The sequence below is a fragment of the Chlamydomonas reinhardtii genome, chromosome 10 (assembly GCF_000002595.2).
Source record: "Chlamydomonas reinhardtii strain CC-503 cw92 mt+ chromosome 10, whole genome shotgun sequence".
Taxonomy (NCBI): Eukaryota; Viridiplantae; Chlorophyta; class Chlorophyceae; order Chlamydomonadales; family Chlamydomonadaceae; genus Chlamydomonas; species Chlamydomonas reinhardtii.
This window is the reverse complement of record NC_057013.1, coordinates 2,197,449-2,219,506: the sequence shown is the minus strand read 5'-3', so window position 1 is coordinate 2,219,506 and position 22,058 is coordinate 2,197,449. Positions and strand designations below refer to the sequence as shown.

The 22,058-nt window shown below is 63.7% G+C and overlaps 4 protein-coding genes across 6 annotated transcripts; 2 read left to right on the top strand and 2 right to left on the bottom strand.

The window, feature by feature from the left end:
- Window positions 1-254: 254 nt before the first annotated feature.
- On the top strand, window positions 255-3,038 carry CHLRE_10g433950v5 (uncharacterized protein). The gene is made up of 7 exons (XM_001691448.2): window positions 255-756; window positions 918-970; window positions 1,057-1,157; window positions 1,587-1,706; window positions 1,797-1,876; window positions 1,996-2,021; window positions 2,206-3,038. The coding sequence occupies exons 1-7, from the start codon at window positions 713-715 to the stop codon at window positions 2,235-2,237; spliced, it is 456 nt and encodes a 151-aa protein (XP_001691500.1). The 5' UTR covers window positions 255-712; the 3' UTR covers window positions 2,238-3,038.
- Window positions 3,039-3,052: 14 nt separating this feature from the next.
- CHLRE_10g433900v5 (uncharacterized protein) lies at window positions 3,053-14,974 on the bottom strand. 2 transcript variants are annotated; one of them, XM_043066690.1, is made up of 21 exons: window positions 14,552-14,974; window positions 14,351-14,472; window positions 12,686-14,276; window positions 12,304-12,527; window positions 12,022-12,190; window positions 11,616-11,854; window positions 11,065-11,492; window positions 10,694-10,936; window positions 10,141-10,541; window positions 9,520-9,988; window positions 9,306-9,396; window positions 9,079-9,183; window positions 8,784-8,950; window positions 8,447-8,655; window positions 8,213-8,357; window positions 7,859-8,090; window positions 5,318-7,705; window positions 4,641-5,193; window positions 4,328-4,500; window positions 4,005-4,219; window positions 3,053-3,815 (listed from the first exon to the last, which is right to left on the bottom strand). In XM_043066690.1, exons 1-21 carry the CDS (start codon window positions 14,619-14,621, stop codon window positions 3,485-3,487), a joined length of 8,565 nt encoding a protein of 2,854 aa, XP_042920088.1. In that variant the 5' UTR covers window positions 14,622-14,974; the 3' UTR covers window positions 3,053-3,484. The 2 variants fall into 2 exon arrangements, with proteins under 2 accessions (XP_042920088.1, XP_042920087.1); XM_043066691.1 differs by having other exon boundaries at window positions 9,520-9,985.
- A 285-nt stretch (window positions 14,975-15,259) lies between these two features.
- CHLRE_10g433866v5 (uncharacterized protein) lies at window positions 15,260-17,634 on the bottom strand. Of its 2 annotated transcripts, none has more exons than XM_043066688.1 (4): window positions 17,239-17,634; window positions 16,598-16,783; window positions 16,482-16,516; window positions 15,260-16,297 (listed from the first exon to the last, which is right to left on the bottom strand). In XM_043066688.1, exons 1-4 carry the CDS (start codon window positions 17,452-17,454, stop codon window positions 16,255-16,257), a joined length of 480 nt encoding a protein of 159 aa, XP_042920086.1. In that variant the 5' UTR covers window positions 17,455-17,634; the 3' UTR covers window positions 15,260-16,254. The 2 variants fall into 2 exon arrangements, with proteins under 2 accessions (XP_042920086.1, XP_042920085.1); XM_043066689.1 differs by having other exon boundaries at window positions 16,598-16,780.
- A 340-nt stretch (window positions 17,635-17,974) lies between these two features.
- CHLRE_10g433850v5 (uncharacterized protein) lies at window positions 17,975-21,980 on the top strand. Its single transcript, XM_043066687.1, has 4 exons — window positions 17,975-18,659; window positions 18,724-19,553; window positions 19,813-20,005; window positions 20,161-21,980. The coding sequence occupies exons 1-4, from the start codon at window positions 18,174-18,176 to the stop codon at window positions 21,550-21,552; spliced, it is 2,901 nt and encodes a 966-aa protein (XP_042920084.1). The 5' UTR covers window positions 17,975-18,173; the 3' UTR covers window positions 21,553-21,980.
- The last annotated feature ends 78 nt before the right edge of the window (window positions 21,981-22,058 follow it).

The following is a 22,058-nucleotide window of genomic DNA, read 5'->3' as shown; positions in this document are numbered from 1 at the left end:
GCCAAGGTCGCTCAATTGATTTAGACATAGAACTAGTCGGGGTAGACGTGGTGCGCGAACTTGAGAATCAATGGGCGCGAGATTTCGGCTAAACATGTGCCGAGTAATTGAAAGAGGTATTTATTTATCAACAAATGCTACGCAGCTCACAGCGGGAGGAATTTCGAGTGTTTCAGTGACGCATTTGAGGCAACATGCAGACTCGGGCTGTGCGCAACGGGCTTATAGCTTAAACGTATAACATTGCACTAAATGTACTCGTTGCAAGTTTCAGAACTTAGAAAGGTGCAGCGACGCGATTGATCGGTCCTGCCCATGGACCTCTGCGGACTTGACCTGGGTGCACGGGCACCCTTGCTTGGTCGGATTGTCCCTTCTTTGTAATATCGCAACCTTAAAGAATAGCGACGCGATATACTGTGTCTTGCGCCCGGCGAACTCGGACTTGCCGAATTGATGTTGCCGGGCGCGAGCCCACGACAATATGACTTACTTTTAGAGTTAAGTCATTGTTGTAAAGTGCATGAGACAAGGTGATACATAAGGAACGCGTGAAATCTGCGACTTGGGACTCACGCAGGAACAGTGACCAGCGGCCCAATCCCGCGAACCCTCCTCCCGGTTCAAAACCGACCGCGGCAACGTGCCAAACCCGCGCTGCACTAAAACACGGTTATCCTTTACACCGAACCTCTGAACAACCCTGCCAAAAATGATGCTGAAGGCCTCTACCGTGACCACTCTGCCCGCGCGCAAGTAAGTAGACTGCTAGCTCCTCGAATAGGTCTTTGTTGCCTGTTAAGCTGACCAACCACTGTCTTTAGCTCTTCGGAACACCGTCCCGCGCGACTTCAGGCCTGACAGGAACCTGCATCGCTATCACTGAGATGTGCGCTGATGCGCTTGCGCTTGCACAGGGGTGTCCGCGCCGTGGCTCGCTCGGCTGCTCTGCCGGTGCCCGTTAACAAGCGTGAGCGCCGCAGACTTGCGGTTTCAGAGGATGTTGCGCGCTTCCGGAGCCCCTGTCCTGACCCCGACGATCCTCGTCGTGTACAGGTGCCGTTCTGGTGCGCGCTGAGCCCGAGAGCTCGACCTCGGCTGAGGATCCCTCCGTCAAGCTCCAGAAGCAGGCCGAGGAGGTCCTGAAGCAAGTGCAGGTAAGCGACTGGTTGGGGACTTGCAGGCAGTTCGAGCTGGCGAGGATGGGTGACAGAACTCAAATTAGCCGTGTGCCTATACCATTATTAGCCTTGCTGTGTACGTTGCCCCGGTCACTCACCGTGCTGGCGGGAAGCGAAGCGTGCCTCTTGATTTTGTGATTGATGGCTTGCACCTTCGACACTTCACTCAAAGCTTGACGCATTTGTCGTATTCTAGCATTGTATTTGATGTACGCGCAAGTCGAAGCGCTGGGCGCTGGCTTCCTGGGAGGGGGGCTTGCAGAAGGCCAGCAGGCAAGGAAATGGAAGCGTTCCTCGCGCTTTTTGTCAAAGGTTGCGGGCCTATGCTCGCTGTCATTCTGTGCTTGGCGTGTGGCTTGTTTTGAGCTGACCCTGCACGCTGCAATACCCCTGGCACGCACACAGGGCAAGTGGGAGAGCACCGACGACTCGGAGAAGCCTGCTGCCATTGCCATCATCGTTGGTGTCATCGTGGCTCAGATTGCCATCGGCGCCACCATCGACGCTGTTGACAAGATCCCCATCGTGAGTCCAGGCTGCTGCCGGGTGTGACCAGGCACCCGTGCCAGACACCGTTTGGCTTTACCGTCGCGTTTGTCGCTTGGCTGCACGCAGGTCAACAAGGGCCTGCAGCTGATCGGTGTGGCCGTCACCGGTCTGTTCACCTACCGCTACTTCACTGACCCCGCTGAGCGGTAAGCCGTAGTCTCTGCAACGAAATGCATGTGCAACAACGCAACTCTAGCGCAAACTGTAGGCATTCTGCTCAGCCTGAAACCTTGTCTGCCCTCCTGTTTTCCACACCTGTGCGCAGCGAGAGCGTCAAGAAGAGCATTGACGGTGAGCATTTGCAAAAGTCCGAGAAAGACGGTATTAGCATGGTTTAGACTGTGCGTTAGGTAGTTCAGGTTGTGACGGCGCCAGGTATTCCTGCTGATGCATCTGCCAGTGGGCATTCCATTGCTCCATTCCGCCCCCATGTCTGCACGTTCTTACAGTCAACTGTGTTACTTTCCACCTGCAGCGTTCGTCAAGTCCGTCACCGGCGAGAAGTAAACTGCCTGGGGAGGTTGCTCTTGCTTGAGTAGCGGCTCGCCATCATGTGACGCCTCGTTCGCCACGTGGGGCTCTATGAATGGGGGATGTACAGTGGTAGAGGCGGGCGGACGGGTGTGATACCCCGGTGTTTTGGCCGTGTGCAATTCTGCGGGCCTGTGTAGATTATTGCATTTTTTGGACGCGGATGCTGTTGTCCCGCGGTAAATTTTTGGCCCGTCTCTGTTCTAGGCTCGGACCAATAGAACGCTGATTGCGCTATGCCGGCGATGAACGTCACGAGTGTGGGTGAGAGCTGCTTTATTCGTACCTTGACAGCCTGCGTCGCTGGGCCAGAAGAGAGCGCGTTATGATTGTGCGCGCATATTCTGTGTAACCTAAGAGAGCATCACGACCCGGCACTGCATGCGGCTGTCAAGATGCAAGGGCTGCAGGGCTATCATGGTAGGGGAATAAGGGAGCGACAGGGCAACAGTAAGCCTGACGTGGAGGGTACGTGCGGGGAGGTGCAGAGACGATTTGGCCGGCATACGGCCCGTGCGGGCAGCACAGGGCAGCATACCAGCAGTGGGCCAGTGGCTACCGGTACTGCAAGTGGCTGAAGCAGGAAACGCCGTAAAGGACTAAGTGACGAGCTGGGGCTTGTCTCAGGGACTTGCGCGCCGTCAGGCCTTCCACACTGGCGCAACTGCAGTGGTCAGTATCGCAAGTGGTCCATACGCAAATACGACTACACGTTTTGTGAGTCTTGTGGTGCTGCCGCCGCCTCCCCTTTCCAATGCAATGTAAGGTGTGCAACATACGGCGCCCAGTCAGCCCCTGGGCCCTGGTACACAGGCACGCTTGTTACCGTGCTGCGGCGCTACAGGCACCGCGCCACCGCCGAACAATACGACTGTCAAAAGTAACATTACAGAGGGAGCCGTTGTGACGGTCGCGTTGTGCAGGTATGGCTTTGGTAAGCGGCAAGCAGTCCAATATCCGATAAATGTTATCAGTTGCCCATCCGGTCTCATACACAATACACATACACAATACACAAATCCGACTAGGGAGGTGGAATCCGAGCATGCACGCCAACATCCGTGCTGCTGCGCCTTAAACCCGCACATCAAATGTAAGGCGCCACACTACCTCCAGCCCTCGACTGCCCCAGCTTCTATGATGCACACTGGCAGGCCGCACCAGCTGCAGCCGGCTCAGCACCCGTCCAAATATGTCTAATTTTTGTTCCAGGCAGCGCCCCGCTAGGACAACGCCATGTAGCCCTGGCCGATGGTGATGGCGCACAGGATCTTCTCGCGCAGCTCGTCCCTAGACACGTAACGCGGCAGGTCCAGCTGGCGGAAGCACGTGTGCGCGGCGGGCAGGCGTGCGGTGGTGTCGTTGGCGTCGTACATGCGCTCCACCGCCACCATGTGGAACGCGGGGTCCATGGAGCCGAAGCCCTCGGCGGGCATGCCGTCGCTGCCGGACCAAAACTGCAGCAGCTGGCGGCGCTGCACGTCGTCTAAGGACTCGGCCACGTCCCAGAACCACGCGATAATGTCCTCCCTGCCCGTGTAGCCGTCCTCGTACCTAGTATGTAGGTTGAGGTGGAGGGGGTGCGGGGAGAGGGGGGCACGAGAAAAGGGTGGTAACACGACGGCAGGTTGGTAAACAGAGTATCCCAGTGTATCATGGGTTAACAGCAACGGTAGCGACAACACAGTGCAAGCAAGCAGTACAAACGATTTGGTTGGCGCGGGGCAGAGAGAGCGCACTCACTTGCAGTGCCGCTTGAGGTCCTGGATGTCAATGCGCTGCTCGCCGCACACCAGCAGCTGCATCTCCATGCTGCTGAACGCGTACTTGTCCAGCAGGTCGCGCGGGATGAGCGAGTGGAAGGCGTCAATGAGCGCGCTCATCTGCGACTCCACCGCGCCCACCAGCATTTTGTGCGCCTTGAGCAGCACATACTCGCGCTTGGTTGAGTTCGTCACCTGCACATGAGCAGCAGCGTGTCGGACAGCAGCGTGTGTACTGATCACACCAGCCACCACTAGTCCCGCCCCGCACCATGCCGCATACGGCTCGAAGCCGTAGCGCACCTTGATGTGCTTGCCGCCGGGTTTGAGCGGAATGGCGTTGGCGCAGACATCGTCGTTGTCACAGCAGGCGAAGGGCGAGGCGGCGGCCATCGCCGACACCGCCGCGCCCGCGTTTGTGGGCGTCGACACCTCATTGTCCGCCGCGCCGCCGGCTGCCGTGGAGACGGCTGGCACTGCGGAGAAGGGAGTGGCAACTCATTATACATGTCAGCTCCCAGCCCTGCACTAGGCTGTAGACCTGACGCCGTTCATTCTAAGCGCCCCTTCTATCCAATTGCAATCACAAGAAAGTGCTCAACAGCACTTTACCCACCTGCGCTCGCGAACATGTTGCCCGCGGCCGCGGCGGCGCTGCTGGCACTGGGGTGCTGGAACGCCCACACAAAGTTCTCGAAGATGAGACCGTCGATGTCCATCGACAGGATGGACATGAGCGAGCGGAACTCGGTGGGGTCCAGCTGCTGCAGGTCGACAAGGCTGAGCGGGTTGCCCAGCAGCAGCTTCCAGAACGGCTCGCACAGCGGCAGGTTGAGCGTGATGGGGCCCAGCTCCTTGCCGCGCGCCGCGCTCTCCACGATGGCTTTGGCCATGAACAGCCCCACGAAGGCGAACTTCTTGAGGTGCGCGGGGGAGGAGGAAGTGGGCGTGACGTACAGCTGGTTGCGCTGCGGCCCGGCGGTGTAGAAGAGCTCGGGCGAGCCGCGCGAGATGGCGGAGGAGAGCGTGGAGAACCACTCGCGCGTCACGCCGCCGCTGTCCATGCCCGCCTCGCCGATGAAGGTCACCTTGAGCGGCTGCCGCCACACCGCGTGGCCCTTGCCCGCAAAGATGGCCACGCTGTCCTTGAAGCAGCGGTTGCGCCGGATCTGTGGTTGCGGGACACACAAGATGAAGACATCACGGGAAGCGCATGCAGAACCAGATGCCTCTAACACAACAAAATGCTTCTGCGCTAGGCAGGAACAGCAGCACCGACAGGCTCTCGCGCACCTCCAGCTTGTGGACTGGCCCGTCCGCAGCCAGCTTGGCCACCTCCTGCAGGAACATCTTGCGCCGCATGCGGAAGTCTTGCCGCACCCAGCGCCGATGCACCGCGTCCATCAGCCCACTGCCGCCGCCGCCCGCCTGCCCCGGCCCCGCCATGGGCCGCGGCTGCAGTGGCAACATCAGCATTTCCTCCACCTGCTCCCAGCTCAGCGTGGCCGCCGAGCCCAGGGTCACAAGCCGCGCCCCCAGCTCCTCCAGCGCCGGCAGCACCTCGCTCTCCAGCGACGTAACGCCGCCGGGCACGGCGCAGCGCAGCGCCAGCGCTGAGAAGGTCTCGGCCCACGCCGCCATGTCCGCCGTGGCCGGCAGCCGCGGCACCAGGTTGCTGAGCGTGCCGGACGCGCGCGCCTCGCGCACCGCCGACAGCAGCCCCAGCGGACCCTGTTCCGTCAGCAGCTGCAGCAGCACCACGCCGAAGGCGTAGAAGCTGGTGGGGCTGGTCGAGTCGGGCACTGTGAAGAGCGCCGCAGGGTCGGTGTAGGCCATGTCGCAGTGGAGCGGCGTGGGCGGGATGGGACCGCCGCCGCCCGCGGCGCCGGTGGTGGAAGGCGGCGGCATGGCTGACGCGGCGGGCGTGTAACAGGTGCCCATGCCGGTCAGCAGGCTGCCGCCGCCGTCGCCCAGCGGCCCCAGCGCCGCTTCTAGTTGATTGAGCAGCACCGGCAGCATGCTGAGCTTGCACTGCTGCGCGTCCACCTGCACGTTGGCGGGCGACACCAGCGAGCGCAGCGCGTGCGGCGACAGCAGCAGCACGCCGGGCTGCTGCTGAGCGGCGCCCTCGAACATGCCCTGCGAGGACGGCCCCGCGTCGCCAGCTGGCGTCTGCAAGTCCGTGCCGGCGGCGCCGCCGGTGGGGCGCAGGTCCTGCAGGAACGCCAGCGCCTTGCAGATGTCGGAGCCCACGCGCACCACCTGCTGCCAGCTGATCAGGCCGCGCTCCAGGCGTGTGTGCAGCGACTCCTCACCGAACGCCTCCTCCACCACCCACAGCACCTGGTGCTGCTGGTGCAGCAGGGGCGTGTGCCGGTCGCTGTGCGCACCCATGCTGCCCATCTCGTCAAGCAGCGGCAGCGAGGGCGGCTTGAATGGGCTCCGCGGTGCCGTGCCCGGCGCGTGGCTAGGCCGCTGCGGCGTGGCCGCGCGGGAGGTGGGCGCAGATGCTGGCGCCGAGATGGCGGGGGATGCGGGCGCATCGTCCTCGGCCCAGGCGATTGGCAGCGTGGCTTGCTGGATGCAGACGCCCAGCACGGCGGTGATGTTGGGGTGCGAGATGCAGTAGCGGCTGTAGGCGCGGCGCAGCTCCAGGTAGGAGACGGAGTGGCTGATGGGCACCTTCCACACGCGCACCTTGACGCCCTTGAAGGTGCCCATGAACACCTCGCGCCCCTCCACCGTCACCGGCGCACTGCCGCCCACCATCATCGCCTCCACCTGCTCCACCGTGAACGACTGTACGGTGGACACCGAGTCCAGCAGGTCGTCAAACGTGGTCTGCGGCATGGACACGTGCAGACCCACGTCCATCCCGAACGGCAGCCCGGCGGCGTCCACGTCGTCCTCGCCGTCCGCGTAGTCGTCCGTGGCCTGGTCATGCTCGTCGTCCGCGCCGTAGTGCGCGTGGCCGCCGCCCGAGGCGGCGTTACCCGCGCCCGACTTGTTGCGCCCGCTACGTGTATGCAAGCCGCCCACGCGCTGCTCGCGCTCGTCCCAGGCGCTGTCCGAGGTGCCTGCGGCGCCGGCGTTGTAGTCGCGCCGCCCGCCACGCGGCGAGGGTTTGTGCCCGCCTGCGGCGGCAGCAATGCCAGCCGCGGCGCGGCGGCTCTTGTCCTTCATCATCATGCGCACGTCGTCCACGCCCGACAGCCGCAGCGCTGCCGCGCCGGCGGGGCCCATGGGCGAGCGCGGCGGGTGCTGCGCAGCCGCATGCGGCCGTGCCGGCGAGCTCACCATCACTGGCGAGCGCAGCGCCGAGTTGGCAGCTGCAAGCGACGGCATTGGCGCCGTGACCGTCAGGTTCCCCGCGCCCACCAGCAGGTCCAGCGGCACGCCGGCGCTCGACGCCGCCGCGCCATTGGCGGCGCCGCCACCAGGTGCCGTGGCGGCCTGCGCCATCAGGTTGTTGCGCGCCACCACGCCCTCCAGCTCGCCGATGCGCTGCATGGCGGCGCTGACCCGCTGCTGCATCTCCGCTGCCTCAAAGGAGCGGATGGCTGCTATCTCGGCGCGCGCCGCCTCGATGCCGCGCCGCCGCTCGCGCTCCTTGATGCGGCTGATGGCCTCCTGCACCTCCCAGGGCGTGGGGTCCTCCAGCTCGCCAAAGTCGCCGGTCACCTGCAGGTTTGGCGCAAATGTGTGGGATACATGAAGCAGCAAGCGGCCCAAATGCCCCGTCAAGCAGGCTTGCTGCTACAGCCTTGTCAACATGCCCTGCGGCTCGGCGCGTGGCGATTGCACAGCACAGCTCAGCTCAGCACAGCTACTTACGTGCGTGACGACCTCCCGCTCGAAGTCGTGCAGGTTGGAGGAGCGCGTCACCAGCAGCGCCTCCTCCTCGATCACCACCACCATGCGGCCGTTGGGCTTGAGCAGCGACAGGAAGGTAGGCAGGTCCTCCTCGCTCAGGCTGGCGTCACAGTAGATGGCGTCATAGGTGGTGCCGTCCGTGCACTCGGGAATGAGCACGTTGCTGAGGCTGAGCTCAATGGACGAAACGCACCTGTGCAGTTACCGGGACACGTCACGCAATGCGTTAGGGTGGGGCTTGTGGAGGCTGGACTAATATCATGCCTCGGAAGGCAGCCGCAGGGGCGCACAGGTGGCATATTGTGCGGCCCTTACTTGGATGGGCTGGTGGCCAGCGTGGTGACGGCGATGCTGGAACCGGGCGTGCGGTCTAGCACGGACAGCCGGTCGCGCAGCTGCTTCATGTTGCTGCGCGCGGCCTCCAGGCGCGAGGACACGCACTCAATGCCGTGCACGAGGCCTGTACGTTGACACACAAGCCAGAGGCAGAGGCAACCGGAAGTAAGCATTGGTGCTTCCCTGCGGCGCCAGCTCAGTATGCGGCCTCACCCTTGTCGCCAACCAGGCACGCCGCCAGCGCAGTCACGTAGCCGGTGCCGCAGCCCACGTCCAGGAACGACGCGGCGCCCTTGATGCCGCTGCCCGCCGGCCCCGACCCCGCGCCCAGCGCCAGCTTCTCCAGCGCCATGGCCACGAAGCTGGGCGGCGGCAGCGTCATGGTGGAGCCGTCCGACATGCGCACAGTGACCTTCTGGTCCCTGCGGACAGCAAGAAGCGCGTTTACGTTACATTCGCACGTAGTCGAAGGCATAGGCGAAGGCGCAACGCATTGCAGGCATGCATACATGCAGGCATGCAAGCCGGGCGGGGACGTGGGTGCACGCGCCTGAAGGCCTCCCGGTGCCGGTCCTTGGGCACGAACAGGTCGCGCGGGATGACCAGCATGGCGGCCTCCAGGCGGGGCGGGATGATGCAGCCCTTGGCCTTGAGGATGTTGACCAGCTCCTCGTTTGTGTGCTCCGACTTGCCGATGGGGCCGGGCGCCAGCGACGCCTGGGTGCCGTACAAAAGGGTGAGGGACAGGTAAGATGCATATGCCTGGACGGAAGCAGAAGCCATACCAAGAAAGTACTTTGTCGCAATCTCTTTACGGTACTGTGCGGCAGCGACGAACGACCCACCGATTGCCGGGAGCTGGTGATGGTGACGGCTGCGTGCAGTGGGCCCTTCACGCCCGCGATGGTGCCGATGGCACGGCCGGCGTGGGAGAACTTGAGCGTGCCCTCCTGCAACCAATCGTGCACTCCAGCCAGTCAGTTCACCCCGTGTTTGCGTACGGTTTTACCAGCACTCGGTTTCATAGACCTCCTCTTGTGAGGCCTTGCAGTAAGCAGGGAGTGCGGCTCACCTTCAGGTCCAGCGTCAGCGTCACCTCGCACTTGCCGTCCACAAACGTGAAGATGGGCGCGGCCTTGCCCTTATGCTTGGCCGTGGAGCCCCTGCGCACAAGCATATCGGATGGACCACGTCATGGCCCTCACTAGCATATTCATACCAACGGCAAAGCCCTGCCGCTCCAAACCCACTCTCACCCCTGCCCCAGCCTTGCCATACCCGCGCACCTGACGGGCTTGGCCACCATGGACCAGTTGGACAGGTTGGTGACGTGGAAGTAGCGGCCGTTGACGTAGAAGTAGCCGAAGTAGTCCAGCCCGATGCCGCAGTGCTCCTCGCCCAGCGAGCGGTTCAGCTCCATGGTGGGCGGCGCCACGCCCACCAGGAAGTTAGCGGGCTGCTGGCAGGGCAGCTGCTGCTCCAGCCGCACAATCCAGCTGTGCACCTCCGTCTTGCAGTACTCGCGCAGCCCCATCACCGTCGCCTGGCCGCTGGTCTCCTCCACCGCGCCCGTGGCGGGGCTGATGACGGGGCGCAGCGTGCAGGACTGGCCGTCGGCGCTGAGCAGCGCGTGCTTGGAGGCCTTCTGCGGGTTCCAGCGCAGGCTGTGCGCCAGGTCCACGAACATGGAGCTGGAGTGCAGCGTGATGGAGTCCATGATGTTGTCCAGCGACACGTACGGCCACACTTCATCTGCTGGGCGTTGGTGAAACGGAGACACATGATCAGGGCGATGAACCTGACGCCCACAGAGCAAAGACCGTACACCCAACAGACCCGACGGCAAAGGCGCAAGCGGCAAGCGACCACGCAGCCCCCGTTCCACCGAACGCCTCAGCCGCGCTCACCCGGCAGCCCTTCGCCCGCGCCCTGCAGCATGTTGTTCTTGAGGAACGAGATGTGGCGCTGGTCCATGTCTAGCTGCACGCTAATGAGGTCGCCCTCCGCGTAGGGCTCGGCGCAGCGCGTGATGAGCTTGCCCGCCACGCGGATGGTGCCGTTGGACAGGTAGTAGGTGCGGTGCTTCATCTCCTGCGGGTCGGCGTTGAGGTCGTGGCCGCCCACACTGACGCCAATGAACAGATTGCTGTCCTCCACGTGGTTGATGTACACGTTCCAGCTGTGCTGCCCCGAGGCCAGGCACAGCGTGCCCAGTACCGTGGCGTAGTCGCCGCCCTCATTGGACATCTTGGTCACCGTCAGGCCGTCAATCACGTTCAGGTCCTTGCCAGCGCGCGCCTCGTCCCACCTGTGGGCGTTAGTGAAAGCAAAAGTGCAGGGCACGTCAGGTACACAAGCTCACACGGCCGTGAAACACAGTGCTTCTCTCAGTGTTCGTCTGATTTTGCGGTCCAGCCACCCCACGCTGGTCACTGCCACTGCCGCCGCCACCGCCCTTACCTCAGCTCGCCCGTGTACTCGCCCGTGTTGAGCACGGTGGGCCTGTTTTGGATGGTGACCTTGCTCTCCTCGCTGCCCATGGTCACTGCCGCCACCAGCGGCCCCCGCACGCCCTCGAACGCTGCGCCCAGCGGCGTGCCGTTGCGCGCGAAGCGGATGGAGCCCACCGCCAGGTTCACCGACACAGTGAGCACGTCGCCATTCTTGAACGGCTGCGTGAACTCCTGTTCACGCCCGTCGTACCTGCAGAAAAAAGCAGGAAGCAAACTCAGCTCCCGGGTCCTGCACATGCTGTTCCCATGTAAGCCTATCCGCGAAGCCACCGCCGCAGCCCAACCCTGATATCCAGCGCGTGAAAAGCAAGCACTCACCGCTTGTCGCCGTCCGAGTGCAGCGCCCAGCCGCAGCTGGTGTCGCCCACACAGCGCGCGGGGTCCATGGACGGCGGCGCCACGCCCACCCACACGCCGTCGGGGCCCAGCGTGTCCAAGATGACGTGGAACTCGTGCGTGCCCGTGCCGCTGTACTGGATGGTGCCCCGCACCGTGGAGGGGCCATTGGACGTGGACTTGGTGGCGGTTAGGCAGTTGGAGGACAGCTCGATGTCGGGGCCGCGGTGCTGCGTGTCCCACTCCATGTCGGCAAGGTGGCGCGGGATGCGGTTGAGCAGCAGGCTGTAGCTGCCCAGCAGCGTGATCTGATCGCCCTCGCTGTCACACGACACGAACGGGTACAGGCGGCCGCGGATGCCGCGCGCGCGGCCCTGCTCCACGCCGTTGCGGAAGAAGATGATCTCGCCCTGCACGCAGCAAAGAGCTCGCGTTGCCATGTGGAAACAAACGCAGCGGCCGCTGCCGCGATGTAGAAAAGTGGAAGCCTGGATGCCAGCCGGGCCCATGCCTGTTCTGCCTTAGCCACATACCTGGTCCGCGTCAAGCACGCAGCCCACGGTGTCGCCCTTTTGGAAGTTGGCCACGTTGGTCGCCACGCGGCGGCCGCCCACACGAATCACGCCGTTAGAAAGGTAGTATGTCCGGTCCCGCAGGTCCTGGGGGTCCTGGTCTAACGGCATGCAGCCGCGGCAGACGCCGATGAAGATGGAGTCCGGCTCCGACAGGTTGTTCACCTTGATGAGCCACAGGTGCACACCGGAGATGAATCCTGTGCATGGATTCGCATATGGTGGTCATGACTGAACTGCACTTGGCAATACACGCGGTCTCCTGAACGCTACATGCCCAGGTGGCCGGTTGCTGCCCGGCACAAGCCCCCGCACTCACCCCCTCATACACGCAAGCGACCTCCCAATCCGGCCGCCAAGCACTTACCCTGGTTGGCCAGCACCGTGGAGTAGTCGCCATAGACCTCCGACACCTTTGACACACTGTGACCGTTGAGGCGCAGGTCGCCGGAGCAGTTCTCGCTGTTCCAGCGCAGGTCCAGCTGCCGCAGCTTTGTCAGATTCACCAAGCCCGCCTGGCAGTGCAGGCCCGGCGCCTGGAAGCGACAGGAGAGCGGCGGCACGAGCAGCAACACAGGGGTTGAGCAACTGCGGGAATCACCTCGGACCAGCAGGAACCCAACAGCACCCAGCGCTGCCAGTGCCGCACCTGCACGAAGGCGATGGCTGGAGAGACCGGCGCCGACACGCCCGTGAAGGCCGACACGATGAGGTGGCCGTTGCGGAAGAACCGCACGTAGCCCGCGTTCAGGTCCAGGTCCACCGTGATGAAGCAGTGTGCTGAGCTAGACTCCGCAAAGTGCGCAAGCCCGTCACGCGGCGGCGGCGGCGCGTTCAGCGGCGATGGGTTTGCGTTGTTGGCCGCGTTCGTTCCTGTACAGTAGGATTGAAAACACGTCAATGCCGCTGTCGGAGCTTCAGCCCCAGCTGCCGCACGACCGCGACCGGCCCGCACTAACGCATATTCAAGTGGCCAGCCCCAGCACCACATGCCCATCAAGCCGTCACCCTTCCTTCCCAGTGCCACCAACCTTGCAGCCGCATCCAGGCGCCCCATTTGCCCTGCGGCCGCGGCACCGACGGCGCCGCGTCCACGCCCGCCACAGCCGTCGACGGCCCAGCATCCCCCGCCGCATCGCCCGCGCCCGTCGCCGGCCGCACGCCGCCGGGCCCAGCACTGGAAGGCCCCGCGCCCGCTGACGCTGCACTGCTGGAGCTGGTCAGCGACCGCAGCGGCCCCGCGAAGTTGGCTAGGATGTTGCTGCCGTTGGAGGCGGGCGTGTCCATGGAGGACGTCACAATGCCCACATAGATGTGGGTGGGATGCGGCCCGTAGTTGTCCAGTTGCACCGTCCACCGGTGGCGGCCGGTGGTGAACACGGTGGAGCCGTGGAAGTCCACCGCCGCGCCGGTGCCCTGCGGGCTGAGGTTGACGGGCGTGGTGGCGGAGGTGTGGTACTTGACGCAGGTGTCAAGCTCGCACAGCTGCGTCTCCGGCGCGCCGTTGGGTGTGGGGCTGAACCAGGTGTACAGCGGGCTGGGCGTGGTGGCCTCTTGCAGCGACACCGACATGCCCGGCAGCACCGTCACAAACGGGTACATCTGCAGCGCCGAGATAATGCTGCACGGCAGCGACGACTGCAGCAGCACCACGCCGTTCAGCTTCAGCGTGGACATGATGACCGGCTGCTTGTCCTCGCGCGGCGCCAGCTCCAGGCTGAGCACGTCGCCCGCCTCCACGGGCCGGCTGGTGCTGGTGGAGCTGATCATGTACAGCGGCTTGCGCGACACGCTGTCCACCGGCACGCCGGCAGCAGCGGGCGGCTTGGCCCCCGCGCCAGCAGAGCCCTGGATGACGGAGACACCCTGCGACCGCGGCACTTTGGGCCGGGAGTCGGCGCCACGAGCGGCCGCGCCGGGAGGGGTGTTGGGTGCACCCGCTGCACTGGAGGCCGGCGCTGCACCACCCCCGCCTCCGCCAGCCGCGACCTGTGCCGCCTGATGGCCGCTCGCTCCGCCGGCCGAAACGTTGGAGGCCGCTGAGGACGGCGAGCCAGTGGCGCTGCTGGGTGAACCCGCTGCTACGGAGGAGGCGCCCGACCCCGCCGGCTCGCCGGCAGTAGCTGCTGCGTCAGTGGAGGTAGGAGGCGTGCTGGTAGTGGCCGGCTGCGGGGTGCTGGCTGGTTGTGCAGGTGCCTGGAGCGCAGGGCACGCCCGTGTAGACGCCAGGCCCCAAATTATACTGTCCACGGGGCCGTAGTGCAGGTCGTCGATGCGAAACTTGACGGTAATTCCTCCGCAGTATGCAACATACTTCATCACCTCCAGCTCCAATACTGCGTAAGTATCGCGTGCATTACTGGTCCGCTGCGGCTGGTGCGCCTTTTGGCATTCCAGCTGCAGAGCTTGCGACGACCATGCACGCGACCATCCCGGAATGAGCGCAGTTGACTTGTGCGAGGTGCCCCGCTGCAACGGCTGTTGAGCCGGAGGAGCGTTTTGCGGCTGAGGGGGTGCACCCGCGGGCTGCGGAGCGGCGGGGGGCGCGGTCGCAGCAGGCACAGCTGCCGAAGCTGGAGCAAGAGGAGCGACCTGGACCGTCGTTGAGGACGCGGTGGTCACCTGCAAGAGGAGCCAAACGGTTGTTGTACCATAATAAAATGATACCCAGCAGCTTGCAGGTGTGAGCGGCCTACCTCCAGAGCGAGGGACGTCGGTCGCGTTGACGTTGCGAGGCTGCTGGGTCCCACGCTAGCAGCGCTCGATGCCACAGACGTTGCTCGGACACTCTCAGCTACCAGCGCTGCTTGCATATTACCTGTCGAGCGCGAAACCCGTCAGTCCCGGGCTCGCTGAGCTAAAAATGCTAGCATGGCCGTTCAGACACCCCTCTTTACCCGACGTCAGCTCGCCAAGGCGTCCCGTCTCCTCGTACTGGCGACGAGGCGACGAGGGCCCCTGGCCCATCTATGCTTCGCTCTGCTGCTCTCTGCTCAAAGTCCTGAACTTCTGTAGTTGCGACTAGAATTCTGTTACAGATGTTCCTTGCAAGAGCCTCAACCAATTGCTTAACTAATTAGCGCCTGTGGGCCCAGAACGCTACCCCTAGTTCAGTTCGGGCGCCCCGAGCAGCTGGCGCGTTGCTTGAAGCCTGAGGTAGTATACTAACTATTTCTATACTCTTGGGACGCACTGGCTAAGAGCACGGGGCTGCTATTACAGGAAAGAGTCATTTGGTCACGCTCCGATCGTGTCTTCGCCTGACTTGTTAGTTGTTAGGGCCGCGTTCCAAGCCCCTTGGCAAGCACCGGCTGATGCATTCTGGGATAATCCTCAAAATTTTATCGGTGAGGCTTGTCTCAGAGAGTGGGCTGGCCCGACCTGCCTGCGTACGGCAGCAGCGTGCCGAAACCCTGGACAGCTGCACTTCATGGCAGCAAGCCTGTCGCGATAATTCATCAACACGTATGGTATGGTGGTATGCTGCGCCGCTTTACTCACATTCTAGCCTAGCCTCACCTATCTCGCAGACGGTAAGCGACGTTGCCTGTAGTCCCCTACGCGAATTTAGGCATGCTCGGCCTTGCGGCTTGCGCGCCGACAAGAGCATGAGCATGTTACACGGCTTGAAGTCCATGCGGCCCCACTAACTCCTTTGAGTCCGGAGGCGCGATCAAAGCAGATCAGCATACTACGAGGCATTACGTGTCTGGGCATGAAATGCCCGCGCCTCCCTTCGATCGCGGCCGTAGCCCCTTCCCTCGCAGCTCCTCAAAAGCGAGCAACTGCCCCTTGCGCATAGCACACCCGACCAAAGTCAGGTATGGTGCCACTACTGCACCAGCCGAACGGACCAGCGCTGCCGCCCTAATCAGCGCGCTGCGCTCCCCTACCTTGTGTTACCTCAACCACGACATTTCACACCTCCCTGCCCGCCGACCGCCACGCACGCACGTAGCGCCTCGTAACAGCCGCCCCACTCGCGCTGGTGATCCCCTCCAGGGTCCCTGTTGCCTGAATGTTCCGTAGCAGCTCAGTGCTGACGCTCTTCAGCAGTACTTTGTCGTCATCCACAAGTCAAGATAGTGGTTCCCCTTGTATGGGAAAAGTGGGCTGAGCCCACGCCACGTCTCTAGTCTGAGGCCGCAAGCGTCTGCCTCATCTCACGGAAATAGCCGGGTTCAGTTCGTACAGGCATGGCCCGCCATGTGCCAAGGTGTGTCCCGCTGCCAAGCAACAGCACAGCCAGCAATCAACCAAACAGCAGGAAATCCTCACTGTTGCGGCCTACCACATACTGTGCGGTGCTATGCTCGCCAGCAGCAAAGACCCGAACTAGACACCGGCCGGCCTCAACCTGCGCGCCGGCGCCGCTTCTTGGGCGGCGCCGCGCTGTCCTCCTCCACGTGGCCTTGCTCGCCCCCTCCGCCACGCACATGCACGCCGCAACTGCTGGGCCCAGGGCTGCTGCCGCCAGGCCCTTTGCCGCTGCTGCTGCTGATGATGATGATGATGGGGCCAGGCCCTCCACCGTCACCATCGCCGCCGCCTCCACCGCGGCGCAGGGCCGCAGGCCGCGCTCTACCAAGCAGCATCTCCATCAGCGCGTGCCGCATGTTCGTCGCAGAGTTGGCGTCACGGCCCTGCGGTGCAACATTCAATCGGACGGCACCTGAGCCCGTCTGATACCTGACCCGGCGCCCTGAACCGGACTGAACCTGTGCCAGACTTCCCACACAGTCCCGCAGTGTTGGCACACTTGGACATCGCGGGCACACGAGCCACCAAACGGAATCACCCCTTGCAGGCAGCGCTGCCCGTTATTACCGAGCAGACGCTGTCCACACGTTGCTTGCGCACACCTGCATTTACACATTTCATATGCAGCTGAGTGCTTGCGCCCCATAACGGCCCCTGCCAAGTATTTATGAGCACATGCGCACCTGGCTGGTGTAGTACTCGTCCACGTACACCACCAGGTGCGCGTACTTGTCCACGAGCAGGTGTAGCAGCGTCCGGTTTGGACCTCTACCTGACCTGCTGATGCAACCTCCATAGCCAGTGTCGGCGTTGCCCAGCTGACGATGACCTCCTCCTTGGGCCTCCCACCAGCCAGCTGCTTTTACCTGCTGGAGAAGACTAATTGGAGTTGGTGCACTTGAGTCACGACGTCAGCCCTGGTGTCCTTCAACCGCGTCCTCCACACGCCCGCACCCCTGCACCCGTGTCGTCCCATCGCCGGTCGCCGGCCCAAACTCCTCATCGTATGAGCATCTAAACTAGGGCCCCCTCCCCTGAGCAAAATCGCTTCATCCTGCTTACAAGCCTGGGCAACGCTTAGCACTCAGCGGGCGCACAATTGGAACGCCTGTGTGCAAAGCGGACTCTGCCTTGACTCCATGAATGAACTCCCCCATGACTCCATGAATGCAAGCGTGGCACCGGCGTCGTGCACCTAGGACTGCCGAGTCGCTCTCATTGCGAACCGAGCGTGTTGCATCGGCACCGCCGCCTGCTCCACCCGGCGGCAGGCAGCTCCAGCTCTTTCTTTCACACACACGCCTCCCCCCCCCCACAGCCTCACATTAAGTACGGCAGCGCGGCCTGCTTGCGCTTGCCGCCCTCGCCGAAGGCCTCGTTCCACCGCTTGAGCTCGGACACGAGCTCGGTGGCGGCGGACATGCTGGGCCAGGGGCACCCCTGCGCTGGGCCCCACCTGCTGCATGGCCGCACGGACGTCCTCCAGGGTGAGAGCCCGCAGGGCCGGCGCCACCGGTCCCCACTTGCATACGACGGCCATTCTGGAGCCCCCCGAGCCCAAAACGTTGTTTCGTGCGGTAATTTAATTGTTACAAGCTTCGAGAGATGATACGGTGTGCCCTAGCTCGCTCCGGGAGTCCGGGGCAAAGAACTCAGCAAAACAACGCCGGGACGGGTCCTCGCCGACCTGCGCTTGCACGACTTTGCCAGAATGGATTGTAATAACCTCCTGTCACCGTATCTATTAACTCAGATGCAATAGCCGTGCTGGTCGAGATGGGGCTTGACAGGCGCTGAATCGACGGCCCCCGGCCCACGCGTTCCATCATATGCTTCAAAAAGCAGCGTAACCCCGGAAGGGGCCTTCCCCGGCTCTCCTTGCCTCAGCGCCCCAACCATGGCCCGGGCCGGCAGGGCTGGGCAGCTGAGGAATGGGGAGGAGGGGAGCCTAGGGACTCCTAGGGGAGGAACGCCGAACGCGTACCGTATCGTGGCCTGGCATGCCCAAGTCGGGCATCATCTCCCAGAACATGTTTGTGTTACATAACATAACGTGGTTCACTATCCGCACATTGTACAAGTCGCCAAGGCGCGGGCAACAAGCGGCATGGTGCAAATTACCCCTAGTGCAAGCCCACCAAACCAGATCGATTCTAGTCCTTTAATCCTTGGCCAGAAACATTTTTAGCCAAGCACAATATCGTTTGGTCATTCTGGCAGCTGAATTTAGCAAGGTAACCTTTTCGCGCTCTTTCCGGCATGCCGCGCCTTGTGTACACTGTGAACAAGGGCAGCGAGTCGCTTACGCACCGGGAGCCCCAGCAGCGTGCAGCCAGTGACGTGTCACCAGAGCTTAGGGCCTCCGACACGCCACCTGAGTCCTCAGACTCCTCACTGGCGAGCCTCCCTGGAGAGCTCCTAGAACGCATTGCAGAGGCGCTGCCACCCAACGAAGTGGCGTGCATCCTGCGCCCGCTCTGCCGCAGCTTTGCAGCGCACTTCAGCAGCCACGCCGCCGTGCGCCTGTCGCAGCCGGTGCCGCACAATGCCTTCGTGCTGCGCTTCGGCAGCTGGTCCGGCCTGCGCTCGCTGCCGCTGGCTCAGCGGCGGCAGCTGCTGTGCCTGACGGCCGCCAGCGGCTGTGTGGACAACCTGCACGTGCTCGCCGGCGGCCCGGGCGTGGCGCAGGCGGTGGGCACCGCGGGCTGCGCGCTCACCGCGGACGTCTTTGCCGCGGCCGCGAAGGCGGGACACGTGCGCGTGTGCGAAGCCCTGCTGCAGCTGGGCTGCCCCTGGACCATGGACACAGTGCTCATGGCGGCCGGCGCGGGCCATGCCGCCGTGGTGGAGCTGCTGGTCCTGGCGGGCTGCCCCCTGGGACTTTGTGGATGTGCTGACGGCGGGCGCCTTGAGCGGCAGCGTGGCCACCGTGGCGGCGGTGATGCAGCTGTTCAGCACTGTGGGCGAACGGAGCAGCGGCGGGTACCTGGAGTTTGAGAGCATGTCCGGCGACTCTGAGGACGAGGAGGGGGACGACGACGACGACGACGACGAAGACGAGAAAGAGGAGGAGGAGGCGGAGGGAGAAGCAGGGGGGAGAGGGGAAGGGGAGGCCGCAGAGGGCGATGCCAGGTCAGGCGGCCTGCAGGGCGAGCTACAGGGTCCGGCGGCAGCACAGCAGGACAGCCCGCGGCACTCAGCGCACGCGCAGCACCCCCAACAGCTACCCCGCCCAGCGCCCGCCTTCCCCGACCAGCCTCGCCCCATCAGGCTCAACAACAGTGAGCTGAGTCGCCTGGTTGCCGCGGCCGCGTACGGCCTGCCCCTGAGCCAGATGCAGGAGCTTTTGCAGCGCTGCGCTAATTACGAGCCCCGTTGCCTTAGGCACGCAGAGCTTGCGCTAGCGTGTGCCGTGGTCAGCCCGCTCCCAGGCTGGCGCGAGACGGCACAGTGGGCACACACGCTGTTGCGGCAATGGCATGGGGGCCTGTACGGTGGCGACTGCAGGGCGGCGGGGGGAGGCGGGGCGGCAGAGGCGACCTGTGTGGAGTGTGGTGACTGCCTGTCAGACATGCATGTCGAGTTGCGGCCGCTGAGCGGGCCTCAGATGCGGGAGCGGCTGGAGTGGCTGCGAGATAGGTGGGTGCGCTAGCTTGGCCGGTACCGTCGCGCATGTCAACATGTGTGTACGGTATGCTATGTAGAGGACACTGACTAATATTGCGTCACACCTTGCTGTTGCTGCGTGCTGTGCAAGCTGTGTGTTCCCGCACTGGGCCTGGCCTTCCCGCACCGTCTGCAACCTATTGCAGCCTCGCACGCGCCTGTTCATATGATCCGGCCATTTGATTTTTCCTGGCCGGCTAACAAGGCTGGTCGCTTTGTCGCACGCTCGCAGGGGCTGCGCTCCCGATGTCATCGACGACGTCATGCTTCTGCCGCTAGAGGACGCGGCGGTGATGGAGATGGTGGTCCGGCCCAACCTGGAGAACAAAACGGCTCGCGAGTGCCCCGAGTTCACGTTCAACTGCATCATCAGGACCATCATCGAGTGGCAGCTTGCGGAGAAGGGCCACTTGGGCACCTTGCAGGTACGTACATAGGTATGAATGGGAATCGAGGCATACGCGCACTTGTGTATGCGCGCGCGTTGGACGCACGGTGGGCATCCGAAGCCTGGGTCAATTATGGTTGTACAGCTACCGATAAGCACGTACGTACACGTGCTTCGTGTCCTGCGCCGCAGGCCATGCACGCGCTCCTGATGTCGAAACCGCACACGGCCAGCGTGACCAGGGAGGAGCAGGCCTGGATTCGCGAAAACAAGTGCGATCTGGGCCCGGACGCTGCCCGCAAGGGCCACGGCGGGCTGCGGTCGTGGGTGCTGTCGGCGGTCGCTGGGGCTGCACGCACGCGCCAGCTCCACGTCATGCGATGGGCGCTGGACACGTTTGGTGCCGAGTTCTCACCGCTACACCTGTGGTGGCTGTGGTGCTGCGGACCCAGCCTGCCGCTGCCGCAGCTGCTGGCTGAGCGGGGGCTGGGGGATAAGCTGGCGCAGGCGGTCTGCACCGAGTCCGACCTGGTGCTTGCGGTAGGAAGCGGGTGCAATGTGGCTTGGCTGGAGCAGGCGCGCACGCAGCACGGCGCCCGGCCGGTGGCGAGCACGCTGGCGGCGGTCGCGGCGCGCGGCGATGCTGAGCCGCTGCTGGAGTGGTGTGTGCAGCACGGCGGCGGCGGCGGCGACGGCCGGCAGCTGCTGCTGCACGAGTCCGCGGCGCGGGCCGCGGTTCAGGCCGGCTGCGTGCAGGCGGTGGAGTGGCTGCTCGCTAGGGACTGTCCCCTGCCGGACCGGTTCTGCTACAACCTGCCGCACGTGGGCGCCAGCGGCGCTCGTGGCGAGGACGACAGCGTCGGCCGGGGTAGCCCTCTGCAGCTGCTGGCAGCCATAGCCGCCCATAAGGGCGATGTGGGAACCCTTGCGGCGCTGCACGCGTGCCGGGGGCCGCGGCCCACCTTTTTCGCCAGCGATGAGACAACGCTGCGCTTGGCCGTGCACGCCTGCAGCCTGCCGGTGCTGCAGCTCCTGCAGACTGCGGGCGATGCCGGCGGCGAGGCCGGCTGGGAGCTCAGCGGGTCCGTGTGGCGCGCACTGGGACGGGCTGTGCGGCAGATGCGGGAGCGGGAGGCGGCGCTGGATGATGACGAGGGCAAGGCGGGCTTGTCAGCGGCGTTCTGCGCCTGGGTGGAGGCGGCGTGCGCGCTGAGCGACGAGGCGGTCGAGCTGAGCGATGATAGGGCGGCGGCATGGAGTGCCTTGGGCGGCTGGGCAGCTGCGGGTGGTGACCAGGGTCAAGGGGTCGCCGTGGAATGGAGGGGCGGCGAGGTGCGGACGGGCGGAAGCAGCGGCACGGCGGGCGAGGCCGAAGGCGCCACGGTTGAAGCAGGCGGCAGCTGTAGCAAGTTAGGAGGGAATGGCGGCAGTAGCATCCAGGAGTGCGGACACCAGGTGCATTGGGACATGCAGCTGGGCGAGGCTGCGGAACAGCTGGCGGCTGCGGAGGTGGCAGCGTGGCAGCGGCTGCGAGACAAGGTGGCGGAGGTGCGCGTCTGGAAGCCCGACTACCAGCATCACTGAAATGCTTAAATACCAGCATGGCTGCATGTGAGAGTGGTCGTAAGTACTTGGGCTCAAGGTCCAGGCTTCATTGCAGAAGGGACGTTTGTGCAATACCGTATGTGTTGCGCCATTGCCTCGCCTTTTGTGGGCGTCTTACGGCGAGAGCTGCATCACTTGGAGCAGAACGGAATTATGCCGGACCGCTTAATGCGAGCCGCCACTGGCATCTGGACCTAAGGAGGGCTCATGCACATGGGGATTACGCATCCCCTGAGCAGTAGTGGATGAAGCGTTTAACACACAGCACTTGTATGAATTGTATGGTGCCCATGGCACCGCACTGACACTTGTTGTGTGTGTGGTTACTTGGCCCAGCCTCCCTAAGCGCAAGCTTCTGCACCTGCGTGTCGGCTTGTCATGGGTTGCGCCTCGCATCCGGGATTCCGGGTTCCGCATCCCTGGTGTCCATCCCAGTCCATCCCAGGTACTCTACGCACTAATGGCGTAAAAGACGGCCAGCAGCC